General features: G+C 39.4%; 1 protein-coding gene across 4 annotated transcripts in view; it reads left to right on the top strand.

The window, feature by feature from the left end:
- The window catches only part of LOC117404056 (roquin-1-like), a 78,412-nt gene extending 66,728 nt beyond the window's left edge, over positions 1-11,684 (top strand). For 3 of the 4 annotated variants that reach the window (XM_034924171.2, XM_059031906.1, XM_059031909.1), the window contains 3 exons: positions 1,897-2,058; positions 5,794-5,891; positions 7,736-11,684. In XM_034924171.2, coding sequence (XP_034780062.2) covers positions 1,897-2,058; positions 5,794-5,891; positions 7,736-7,877 — 402 coding nt within the window. In that variant the 3' untranslated portion in view covers positions 7,878-11,684. The remainder of the gene's footprint in view (positions 1-1,896; positions 2,059-5,793; positions 5,892-7,735) is intronic. The other variant, XM_059031908.1, reaches the window with a different exon arrangement.
- The last annotated feature ends 2,032 nt before the right edge of the window (positions 11,685-13,716 follow it).

The raw sequence follows: 13,716 nt of genomic DNA, 5'->3' as shown, positions 1-13,716 counted from the left end.
GTTTAAAAGTAATTTTATTCTTAGTTAAACAGGTTTAAAAGGTACTGCATCTCCAGCCCTGCCCCACTCCTTGTTCGCTGTATTTATCACATCTCTTCATAGTTGTGCATACTGATAAATCATCTCCTGATCACTCGTTTTATCACCAAACACCTCAATAATGCAATCCAAGTCATTATTTTATTACTATAACATCTCAAAAAGCTTGGCAAATATCTGTGATATTCTTTGCGCGCTGGATGCGGAAGCAGCTATCTTGTTTGTTTATGTCCGTGTTATGTCTGTGGTGATGGGACTATGCGTATTGCTCAGATCTGCCTCCTTTTCTTTTTTTTTTTCTTCTCTCGGCTTCTACCGGTCTCACTCGGCCATTGAAAGGTTTTCTCGGCTTTTTCCGGAGAAAAAACGACTAGAGACCTGTGCATGACGTCTTTTTGATGATGTCGGACAGGAAAGGAACAATTGTAATGTCGGACCTGGTCCGACATAGGACCGCAAAGGGTTTAAAGTGTTATAACCAAGCCTTTGAAACAATCCTTTATATTTTCAGAGATCATTTAATTCCCCTATTTTTTATTTTCACTCATTTAGAAGCCAGTTCATCCAACCACTGCAATAATAAATTGTTTTCACCTAACCAGTCCTATGTGCAGCATGTATCCTAATATGTTTTGCACAGGAAGTGATTTTAACAATAAATGGACCCAACAAAGTATGTGTTTAAAACCTTGGACTTTTACAACTCATTGCATGTAATATTGGGCCAAAAAAAAAAAAAAGGAGGAGGTCTGTTAAAAATAACAGTTCATTGGTCTTGGCTATGTATGCCTCTATCCAGGGGGATTCATAATTTGCACAGTAGAGGCTGTTACAACTGAGGGACTGTAGGCATCCAGCCTCTTTCTAACTAAACAACCTTCTAGGCGGCAAAAGGTAAATCAGTGTGTCTGTCAGACATTTTTCCTTTGCATCATCCTCTACGCAACCTCCAGTTTTTATGACGCTCCAACAAATTGTGAATCTGCATGTAATTTTTGTCTGACTTGGTTTTAATGACACTGACACATACTTTTCTGTTTGACTGAGCCGAGTTTGGTCAGTTTGCACCGAAACCTTTCATATGACCCCTAGTTTAATAGGATACCATAGAACATTTGCTAAAAATACAAATCATCATTTTAAATTGTATTACCGTGATAACCAAATAAGGGGTATGATCCGATTGGGGGTTGTGTTTTGCTGGAAACACAATTTATTGACGTGTGTGCTTTTATTTTGAAGCCTGTTGTCTGTCTTTGACGACAACAACAAAAAAATCATACAGTAATATACAATGGCAAAGTTCCTCCTCCTGTCCATTTGAATGGGCTGTGTGATGAATAGCCATGCCAATGCCAAGAGTTCTTTTTAAACATTTTTCTTAGTTTTTAATTTCAAATGACCTAGCCATAATAGTAATATAACACTCCAGGGTGCGTGTGGTGGGAAGACACTGAGGCGATATCCCACAACAGCACACAGTCTGTTGTGTTGTATTGCCTGATCATCACGTGACACATTCACATGAACTATTTAGCCATTTTAGGAACAGATTTGGAAGAATGTAATGTTATACACATTTAAGCCAATAATGTTTTCAGAGTAAAAATGTATTGGTTGTAAGTTGTTCATATAATACGATAATCAGTAGATTATTCCTCATATTCATGCTTCACAAATCGGAACTATGAATTAAGGTGTATAACATCAACTGTGAATGCATTAAAAAAAAAAAAAAGCTGATCTCTAAAGATGAGCCTTTTGCTTTAAGATCTTGGTCTCGTCTATGTGTGCTGTGGCACAGTTTTTGCAGTGAGGTGTGATGAGTTGTGTCTGTGCTTGGCCCCCTTGCTTTAGGCTGCTAGTAACACATTGCTGCTGCAAAGGGAGGCGAGCGCACTAGCCGCCCAGCCTCCACCCCAGAAGTGGGCAGCAGGGCCGATTTCCAGCGAACAGCTGAGCATGGAACTGCACCAGGTGGAGCGTGAGATTGGCAAGAGAACCAGGGAAATAGCCATGGTGAGTGCATCAAGTGGTTTGCTAATGTACAAAACAAGGAAGAAACACCTGAAGAAGACCTCACGATGTGGTGTCCTGCTGAAAGGGGTCTGCAGATTTGTTCTGAACATAAGCAAGTTTACAAGCAAGAGGTGGCAATTCGGCCCATCTTGCTCGTTTAGTTAGTAGCTTCTTGATCCCAGAATCTCATCAAACAGCCTCTTGAAGGATCCCAGGGTGTCAGCTTCAACAACATTACTGGGGAGTTGGTCCCAGACCCACGATTCTCTGTGAAAAAAAGTGCCTCCTATTTTCTGTTCTGAATGCCCCTTTATCTAATCTCCATTTGTGACCCCTAGTCCCTTGGGTCGACATTGTCAATGCTTGAATCAGATCGCCACATAGTCGTCTGTTCAGTATCTCCCATATGGTATTTATAATGGACATTTTTATTGCCTGCGTGCAGTACCTTACACTTTTCTATATTAAATGTAATTTGCCATGTGTCTTCCGAGTTCTGAATGCTGTCTAGATAATTTTAAGTGACCTTTACTGCTGCAACAGTGTTTGCCACTCCTATTTTTGTGCCGTCTGCATTTTTTTTTTTTTAATTTAGTCGTTGCCAATTAGTTTTTATTATTTTCTCCCCAATTTGAAATGCCCAATAGGCTCAGCTCACCGCTACCACCCCTGCGCTGACTCGGGAGGGTCGAAGATGAACACACGCTGTCCTCCGAAGCGTCTGCCGTCAGCTACCCGCTTCTTTACACACTGCGAACTCGCCGTGCAGCCGCCTCAGAGCTACAGCGTCGGGGGACAACGCAGCTCTGGGCAGCTTACAGGCAAGCCTGCAGGTGCCCGTCCTGACTACAGGGGTCGCTGTTGCGCGGTGAGCCGAGGACACCCTGGCCATCCTAACCCTCCCTCCTCCCGGGCAACAGTGACCCCTGTAGTCAGGCCGGTTGAGCGCCGCCCCCTGGGAGCTCCCGTCCACGGTCGGCTGTGGAATAGCCTGGACTCGAACCGGCGACGTCCAGGCTATAGAGCGCATCCTGCACTCTAGCGAGTACTTTTACTGGATGCGCCACTTGGGAGCCCCAATGTCGTCTGCATTTTTAACAAGTTTGCTTACTATACCAGAAGTCATTAATGTAGTTTAGGAAGAGCAGAGGACCTAATACTGATCCCTGTGGTACTCCGCTGCTTACCTCACTCCATTTTTTAGGTTTCTCCTCTAATCAGTACTTTCTGTTTTCTACATGTTAACCACTCCCTAATCCATGTGCATGCATTTCTTTGAATCCCTACTGAGTTCAGTTTGAGAAGTAATGTTTTATGCAGGACTTTGTCAAAAGCTTTCTGGAAATCTAAATAAACCATGTCGTATGCTTTGCAATTATCCAATATCAATGTTGCATCCTCAAAAAAAATCAAGCAGGTTAGTTACACGATCTCCCTTTCCTAAAACCATGCTGACTCCCAGGATACTGTTACCATATAGGGCAGTGGTGGCCAATACACCAAACACTGCAATCCGTTTTGGTGGATCTCAACAGGCTCCGCGATCCACCAGTAATCTATAACCAACAATTATTAGCTGGATTTAATATAATAATGTCCAGTATGTAAGATAGCAATAATAAAGCAAAACAACCACAAAAATGTAACACACGCAATCAAAGCATTTTTAATATTAAGCATAGGTAGTTATAAAACAGAAACTTGTCAGCATTTTTCATCCGAGTCTTGAAACCTGGTGTAGGCAGGGCTCTTCGCTAACTTTTTTAGGCACATGTGCGCCTAATTTAAAAAAAATGTAGGCACGCACTGAAAAATTTAGGGGCACACAAAAAAATACAAATTTTGCTCAAATTTATTGTTGAATATCTACAAATCTTTTTTTCCCTTCCTTTCTTACATAACACTTGTGCAGTTCAATACTTTTGCATCAACAAAATTATAATTTTGAACTTTTTTTCCAACTTAAATGATTTTTAACTGCCTGGCAGCATCTTCCTCAGAATGGGCTACTTGCCTGTTTATGGTAGTGGGATGGTCTGGCTGACGTTTCTGGGTGTATGCCTCTCCACACATTGCGTGCCGTTTTGAAGCACTGTGTTTTAATAGATTTTCACGTTTAAACTTCTGGCTCTCTGTTAAATGCAGTCTTGCCTGCCATCAGTTCCCCTGCATCCTGACAAAACGTGCAAAACTTTTTTTAACATTGTCAAACTTAAGCCAGGGAAAATCTTTTAGCCACTGTTGGTTGAACTTGTATGTTATTTTACTACTTGCAACTGTGACCACACTAACTAACAGAGCCCTTCTCAAAGTTCCCTGTTCGCTTTCATCTTCTGACATACCTTCATTGCTCATTTCTTGTAAAGACGCTGACATATCTGAATGTTTTTCATCGCGGTTTTCTTTTGAAACCTCTCCAATAACATGAAAATTAATTTTATTTTCCTCATCTTGGTTTGACAAGTTTTCAAACTGTCTGGAAACTAGTAGCCATCGCACTGATAAATCAGTGAAATTGGCAGTGTGTGGGATTTGTAGTTTTTAATGTTCGATTAACAGTGGGCAGTAGACATCAATAAACTACATTCCCAGAGTACATCACAATTGAGCGATGAGTTTATGAATTTCTAGTCGCACACACGCGCCTAAATTAAAATGTATGTTTGTACAAGCATTGTTTGAGTCTCATATGCAGAAACTGTCTGGATATTTTCATCTGTGCTACTGGACGACACATAAGGCTCTGTCCATTAGCCGGAACAAAAACTGTTGTATGCTTGTATGTTAGTGCTTGTTCTAATTTCTTCCCAGATCCACCAAAAATCTTTTGCAATCCACATATTAGCCACCACTGATGTATGTCATTTTCCATTTTGGATCTTATTCTAGTTTCCATAAGTTTACATATAATAGAAGTCAGGCTTATTGGTCTATAGTTACCTGGTTCGGTTTTGTCTCCCTTTTTGTGGATCGGTATTATGTTTGCAGTTCTCCAGTGTGTCGGTACAACCCCTGTCTCAAGAGACTGTGCATGATCTTGGTTAACGGTTTGTAAATAACCTATTTCATTTGTTTGAGTACTATTGGGAGGATCTCATCCAGCCCAGGGGATTTGTTTATTTTATGAGCTCTTAGTCCCTTTAACACTTTTTCTGCCTGTTATGCCAAAGTTATTTAAAACTGGATAGGAACAGGTCAACATGTGGGGCATGCTGTCAGTAACCTCCTTTGTAAAAACCTGTGATAAGTAATCATTTAATATGTTTGCTATTTTTTCTCTTCGTCTGATTTTAGCCTTGTTGGCAATGCGCATTTCTATCTCTTGGCCTTTCTAACTTTTTTTGCTTGCGTTTGCAGTTCCTTTCTCTTTGTGTGCTTTGTTCTTTGTCCCTTTTAAACGCTCTGTAAAGTGCTTTTTTTTTCTCTGAAATATTTGTTTTTGATTTGTCTACTTTTGGGATGTAATTGTTTTGCGCCTGTAATACTACATTTTTGAAAAATAGCCATCCTTTTTCTGTGGATGTTTTCTCTATTCCAATCTACTTCTGTTAAAGGATATATTACAACAGTTATTTTGTATTTACTGTGGAACTGCTAACTACTACACCAGCAGCTGTTTCATTGTTGTAATCTATGTCCATTCAACCCAATGTAACTTTGACAATGGGTTTGCTTCTTTTTTGTTGCTCAATTTCTAGATTTATGTAGGATCTGAAACATTTTATTTCTTTCCAGGAAAGTCAAGCGCCTCACGATCAGTATAAAATGTCACCGACAGAAAATGGACAACCTGAACACAAGGTCCACATGGAGGACCGCTCTCTTGCACTCAGGTATGTGAGAACATCTGTATGCTACATGTCCAGTTTGCCAGATCTGGTCTTGCTGAAATAAATGTGTAAAATAAATATAGTATTCAATACCACAGTACCTTGGTGTTTTTGTTGTGTATGAAACTCTGGCAGGACTATCTCACACATAGTTAAACCAAATTAAACTTCCATTTTCATAACCTGGTCTGTGCTGCACTTGAAATAGTAACTAGGATGAACTTGGTTGACTCACGTTTCAGAGGATTAATCAAAGTTATTAAAATTAGGGATGCAACGGTTATGACTTTCCCTAACCAAAACCAACATTTACATAAAATTCCAAATCGAGCGATACCGACTTTTTTGTACAGTGAAAAAGCAGTTTCAGCACTACATCGGCAGGCATTTTCGGGAGCTCATCGCACACTTTGTCGCATGTAGACGGTTCATATTCATATCCCTTACTAATTTTAAATCAAAAGTTATAACAAGACCTGGGCTCCCGAGTGGCATCCGGTAAAGGCACGCCGCACAGAGTGCAGGATGCAACCTATAGCTTGGAGATCACTGGTTCGAATCCAAGCTATGCCACTCCCGACCGTGGACGGGTTCCCAAGAGGCGGCGCACAATTAGCCAAGCGCTGCCAGGGTGGGGTAGGGGTTAGGTTGGCTAGGGAGTCCTTGGCTGGCTGGGCACCTGCAGGCTGGCCTGTGCGCAATTCAGAACTGCGTGGTACTCCGGTGCTGTAAGTTCTGGATATGGCTGCACGGTGGACTTGCAGAGCGAAAAAAAGCAGACGGCTGACAGCACTCGTTCTGGAGGACGCGAGTGCTCGTATCCTAACTTAAACGTTTTGTTAAAATGCGTCCTAAGAAGTGAAAAACTGAAGCTGGAAGTTTTCCAATTAAAAAATTAAGTGGAGTCTGTAGTGTCTGTTAAACTACACTGTCGACCTAATACAAAATGAATGATGCAAAACTGACTAAATCAGCCAATTGCTGTATTGCTGCATTCTATCAACGTATTGATTGAATTCAAGTGTAAGGGCCTTATCCATAGTCAGATGTATATTTATCACGTGAGCTGCACTTCTGCTCACACGGGATTTGCCACTTACAACCGACTGGTTTAAACTTTAATTGATGGTTTTATCGAAAACCGATTGGACGTCAAAAACAGCTGAGAGAGTTGATAAAAATCTGGATCAATCGTAACTGACTTGCATCCCTAATTAAATTTGTAATAGGAATCAACAAAAAGTTAACCCCAGTCACATTCTCAAACAGCGGACACAGTAGGAGAAAAGACTGGCTTGGGTCGGAAAATAGGATAGTGAGGAGTGTATTGAATAGCTTGCCAAGCCATTCTGCTGGCTTCTCTTTAAGAGCTGACTAGATGACGTTCCCAGATCAATCAGATACTAGGATACACTGAATGAATTATCAATTTAGTTAATTTTGCTAAAACATGGGGAGAAAAGTAAGCTGGGGATAACTCCTTAATAATTCAGTTTAAGAATGGCTGAATATGCTGTAAAGCCATAAATACTTGCAAGCCTTTTATTGTGAGTTTTTTCACGTATGAACAAAAAACCGCAAACTTTTTTGGCACGAATATATCAAATTCCACTAACAATACATACGTTGCATATTGCAACAGGTTGCCAACATTTCTGGAGCAGAATAGGTTTTGTGGGTGTGATTCACCAAATATTTTGGTTGCAAATAATTATGTCTTTACAGTATTCACGTGTGTGTGTGTGTGTGTGTGTGTGTGTGTGTGTGTTTTTCCACAGCTGTCGTATTTTCAGCATACACACACACATTCTTTACCTGAATTGTTTTGATTTCTTCTTGATTTTCAGTGAAGGCGTGAATGGATCCAGCTTGGTCCAAGACAGTAGTATGAATTCTCTGTCCAGCAAGACCTCCTCCCTGAGCCTGTCTGCAGACTCTGCCAGCAGTTCTGAGCTGCAGGTGAATGGCGTCGGCCACTCCTCCTCATAAGAGATCGTGCTGCTCGCTGACAAGGCACAGCACCTCCACACAGTGAAGATGTGGTAACATGTTTCCTCCAAATGGAGTCATATTTTTTCACCACCACCCCTCTGGGAAAGAGGGAAGATATTGAGCAGCATGTCTCAAATCCTTTACAAATTCGTTGAAGGAGAACACACTCCACCCTATTTGCTGTTGAACTGAGGTAGAAAATGTCAGCAGAAGAAATTGAACCTGTTCCACGCCCTCTGCTTCGTTGAGGCTATTTTAGCACATTTAACCTACATTATTTATATAAAAACCACATAGTTCAGTCTCCCTTTGTGGGTGGGGTGTTCTTGGCAATACAGTAGATAAACGCACGTCTTCATTTTATTTAGAAATAAGCAGTATCTGCAGTGAATTTAAGATTTCTTTTCTCTTTTTGTTCTATGAATGAACTTTAATTTTTAATATAATTGAGCGCCTTGGGTCCCAGGGCAGATAGATATTACACTGTTTTTGTTCAATGCATTTAAAATTGAAAATAGCTTAAGAAGCAGTTCTGTTGGTTACTTTATTATATGCCTAGATACCTGTACCCTCACTAGAGTTTCACAAAACTAGAGTGGATATAGAAACTGGCTGCAAACTATTCTGTTGGTAACTTAAAATCGCATTAGTTTGGTATTAATAGACCCTTAAATTTAGTGTGTTTTGAAAATGAAATAACGCTGATCACACAGGATGGTAATATGCTTACAACTGAATCTTTTTAAACTTTTGGTTAATTTATTCATGTTTTTTGATTTGTCAAAACAAACCTGGATATGCTTCTATGTTGAAGCCACCAAATAGCTGGTAAATTATAAATAGCCACACTTAATAAGAAACAAATGTATTAAAACTAATATGGTCAGTGATCGTTATTACTACAGTGGTTGAGATCTTGATGTAAACCTATAATTAACGAAGTCACGTAGACAAACGTCAATGTTATAAGTTGAAATGTTTGTCTACTTGACTGAATTAGGAATTATATTGCTGCAACTGGACTTGAGGAATTGTAGTTTTGAGAATTGGGCTTTTTTTAAGAAAAGGCTGAACATGCTCCACACAAAAAAATAAAATACTGAGAAAAGCAACAGTAACCTGTTATTGTAAAACCGCACTTGTTTAGGTAAAACTTTAAAAGGGAAACCTCTGGGTATATAATAGGTAACCACTACACTTGGCTTGGTTTTGAATTTAGAGTCTGGTTGAAACCAGGCTCCCAGTGTAAATCAGCCACCTTTGTCAACTGTGCTGTACACAGGGCACAACGTACACCGAATCTCCTTATGCTAAAGAATAGTTCACACGAGTAGCAGGTAATGGAAAACAGTTAGGACTTACAGAATATCCAGATATCTTATGCCCCGTGTACACAACTAATCATCTTCAGTAGTAAAGCTGGCAGGACCCCCACGCAAAGCCCCCTGTTAAAGACACGACTAGCCACGGCAAAATACTGTTTCACATTGAATTAGATCTGACGGGCATGGCCGGTCTGCAAATTTGCAACACATATTGGCTTGGAATTCAAGCTTTTTTTTCTTTTCTTTTTTAATTATTGAAAAAAGCAAAATAAAAACTTTAGAAGTTATATATTCTGGAAAAAAAAGCAGCTGTTGGTGGTGTGCTTATCTTGTGAGGCGAACAATAAGAAACCTATTGTCATCCAAGTCACAAATAGTCAGTTTACATATTTATATACGTGGGTTGCTTGTGTGTGTGAGTGAGTATTTGTATTAACAGTGAGTGGATCTCTAGACCTATCAAGCAAAGTGTAATTAGTACATTACCAGTTTTACTTAGAACAGTTAATTTTAGAGTGTCAACATTATTTAAAATCAGTAGGTTTTGCCCTCTGTGGCTTGATGAAACTATGATTTAAGAATCCTGCATTAATAACGCTTTACCTGGGGCTTTGCTTCAAGTATATTGCCTGTGCAACAAAGATATGCTGAATTTTTTTTCTTAAACAGCAACACGGTTCCTTCTGCAACCTTAGTCCATTTAAACTGTTTACAAGTGAACAACCTTTGGGACTGTTTAAAATGACACAGCTTTCATCACTCTTTGCAAATACACAGTGTTCCCTGAATCGTGCTCCTCCCATTACCAAATCAAACTAAAGCAAACAGGATCAGATTAGCCTTGCTCCCTCCTGTATACTAAAGATTTTTACACCTTTTCAGATTTATAATTCAACCAACCAGGCCAGGATCTTTAGTGTCATTGTATGTCTGCATAAATGTGAGTGTGTGCAATGTACTCCCAGAATTCCTTTTTATTCAGAATAATTCTGAATAATTATTCAGAGCATATGTTTGAATGCCCTGTCTCAGGCAAGCTCAGTTCTAATGAGTAAGGCTGGAGCTGGCATTTATATTGATCTCTGGTAACCACATAGAAAGCAGCAACCTTGACCACTTTATCAAAAACCAATAGCCCTTATCACTCGCTTTTCAGTGCCAGTCTGGGAAATATGATTCTGCAGTGGCTGAAATGGGAAGTATTTAGAAATCCTAAAAAAAATAAGTGTGTTTTTTAAATTGTCATGATGTATAGTACAGAACAAAAGCTTTGTAGACCAATCAGGTTGCACCATTGTTCTTTCAGTGTATATTTGGTTCTTTTGACTTTAAACAGCCACCAACAGCTGCTCCTGCACTGAACTCTAAACTGTAACGTCTTTTTTTTTTTTTTTTCTTTTCTTTGATAACTTCTGTGAAGTTGCATGTTTTTTTTTTTTTTTTTTACAGACTAGGTTATCGCTAATCCTTGGGGGGGGCTTCTGGGATTCAACCCTGCCAGCTAGCAATTGAGTAAGCAAGTGGGGGGGCTGTAAACAGAACTACATTTCCATACACAAGTAGTTCTACTCAAGGTTTCTAAAGGTTGCTAAAGATTTGGGCTTTGTGTCTAACAGGCAAAAAGGTTGATTGATGCCCCTGCTACCCCCACTACCTCTGCATACATTCAGAGTTCTTACATTCACGAACCTGCAACAATCCTGTAATTTGAAAAAACTAAAACACAGTGATACCACTATTTCAGTTCATAGACGGGTATTTTATTAATTATTTGTAACCAACAAAGAAGGCAGAGAATACAAGGCACTTTAACATGTTATACAATTATTATAACCTTAAAAAAAGTATCCAGTTTGTAGTTATAGCCATAGGATACATACACTCATAAACCCTGCATTAGTACAGAGATGGGAAGCTGGAGCCTTTGAACTTGGTGGCACCAATCTTTCATAATATTATGTCCAGTTTGGATAGACTTGCTATCTTAGTTTCAAATATCCAGACCACTATTTCACAGCAATGTGATATAATCTACATTTGAGGCAATGTCACAGATCTCACTTATTCAATGTTTGACAGATAGTGATGGTGTTGCCATTTGTTCAAGACACTATGCGGTTGACCAAAGACCCATTCCACAATGCTCATAGCCAGATGCTATTGACAGAAGCTCTCTAGTTGTGTTTCCATGGAAACCTTTGCAGTGAGCACTTTGCTGCATCTGCTTACATGCACATTTTCTGGAGTCATGGCTATTGGTTACATTAAATATACAAAGACATATAGCTAGGAAACCATAAAGATCAGGTTAGTGTGCTTTTTTTGATTTAATTGTTCTTTCACTGTACGATATTTCAAACATACAGATTACCACTGATAGCAGTACTGTACCAATTTCATAAATAACAAGCCCCCATCTGCTACACATTTGAAGCTATCTTTTTCCTTAGAGTCTGACTTTGGCATACAAACTATAAGGCACAGCCTCCTAGTCTTTAGCAACTGTAAGGAACTGGCATTCAGATCTGTTGCAGAACTGCAAGACTGTACTACTTATAACGTTTAAGACTTTTGTAAAGATACATTAACAAGTTCTGTGTTCCCATAACTTTTTCTCTTTTGTCAGCATTCAAACCTCACAAAATAAATCTGTAGGGGAGACTAGTATGGGAGTTAGAACATTCATTTGCATCTCAAATCTGGGTTGTAATCGATGGTCCCTATCATTTGCTTATCCTTTCAAAATTGTCTGTCATAGATGATGATGAAGTAGTTTCATTCCCCTTGGACTATTGCATTAAGATGTCACATGACCTCTGGTGTCAAATGTGGTCTTAGTATGTGCTTATGAGAAGTGAAGATTGGTTTGTGTGCATTACATTTGTTCATTGGTGCACTGTTTCACATTGAGGGGGTGGGGGGGTGACTACATTTTGACTTAAGCTTGAGCCCAGTTTCTGCTTTCAGCTTTAATTTCAAGCTGGTATCAACCTTTTAAGAGTGTAAACACTCAAGTTTAAAAATAATGTTCATTATTGGTACAGTTTCCAGTTCTGCTTCACTCTGATGTGTCTGTCATATTCTAGACCCATATATATTTTGGTCTCTCGAGACAGTGTGCGATCTTAAGCACCGTTTTTGGTGGAACTTCTTTCAAGTATAATCTCTGTGTAATATTTTTATTGTTATTATTGCTTGGGACAGAGCTATTGGCACTTAAGCAATTGTAAAGATTGGATGCGAGAGAGCCCTGCAAAGACACCACATACAAACCTTTCAGATGAAGTGAGGCTGTGGAATGAGTCCAGCCTCTTTGGTGACAGTGCATAGTAGAAACGATCACACCCATATTCTGAGCTCTGATCTCTTAAACACAAACTCCCTGATTCAGTCTTAGATAGAATCTGGGTCCAACTCATGAACAGTGGTTGATCCAAACTTTTGGCAAATTAATCTTAATGTTAAACATGGACATTGCCACTTTCAAAATTTAGCTAAAAACAGGGATGTTCGACCAGACCAGACCCCAACCAGAGTACAGCCTGGTCCAGTTGGCTTGAATTATTGGGTGATCTTTCTTGGTAAATGTGCCTTTAGGCAGGTTCTTGACTATATTTAAGGTTTGAGTACATAACACCTGTAAATAAATATAACGTGCAACTGTTAATATACTCGCTTTGAGTAAGCATTTATATTAAATGATCTCTACAAATCAGTAATGCAATGATCTGTAACTGGTTGCCAATGCAAAGCTGAACATCACTTATCCTTTCATAAGTAAAGGAGTTCAGTGCCAGACTTGTAACGTTTGTTTACTTAGCCATTTTGTGTCTGTACAAAAGAAAATCTCTAGTTTAATGTAAGGCTGTACTGTATTGAATGTTCTGTGTATTCAGGTATTGACACAAACTCACCATGGTTTATTAAGCCGATTTAAACCACACCATGGTTGATGAGGTCATGGTTTTAACTCCTTCCTTGTAGTGCAGTCAGGGGAACTGAAGGTAGAGCATGCTAAATCTCTTAACTGGATGTAGCATCGCTATTTTTTAGTCCATTATGCAGAAGCATGGGTAAACACAACAGACGAAACAAAAATGTAATGAAATGTATGAATTGTTCCTAAAGAGAGTGCATGCATCTGCAATTTCTGGATTATTTATTGAGAAATGCTCACAATCATGGCATTTTGTAAAACTTTTCTCTTTAAAGTAATTGTAGCTAACAAAATAATCCCATCAATCTTGCCTATTTTGTACTTGCATTAGATACACAGGTCAAATGTGCAGTTTTTAAAGAAGCATGGGCTACAGCAAACCATGTTGATTTTGAAACATGGCTTCTTGTACTCTAAGTTAAAGAAAGTTTGCTTTGCCTGCCATGAAGTCTGTTACTGCTTGACCCATGCACCCCAGTAGTGTGTTCTGTGTCAAAGCATGTTAGTTAGTTGGGGGAGTGGTTGGTTAATGATGACAAACAAGCCAGTGAAGGGGAGGGGATCATTTCACCGG

Source organism: Acipenser ruthenus, chromosome 10, assembly GCF_902713425.1.
Source record: "Acipenser ruthenus chromosome 10, fAciRut3.2 maternal haplotype, whole genome shotgun sequence".
In the NCBI taxonomy this organism is placed as follows: Eukaryota; Metazoa; Chordata; class Actinopteri; order Acipenseriformes; family Acipenseridae; genus Acipenser; species Acipenser ruthenus.
The sequence above is the reverse complement of the archived record's forward strand: the minus strand, read 5'-3'. Positions and strand labels throughout refer to the sequence as shown.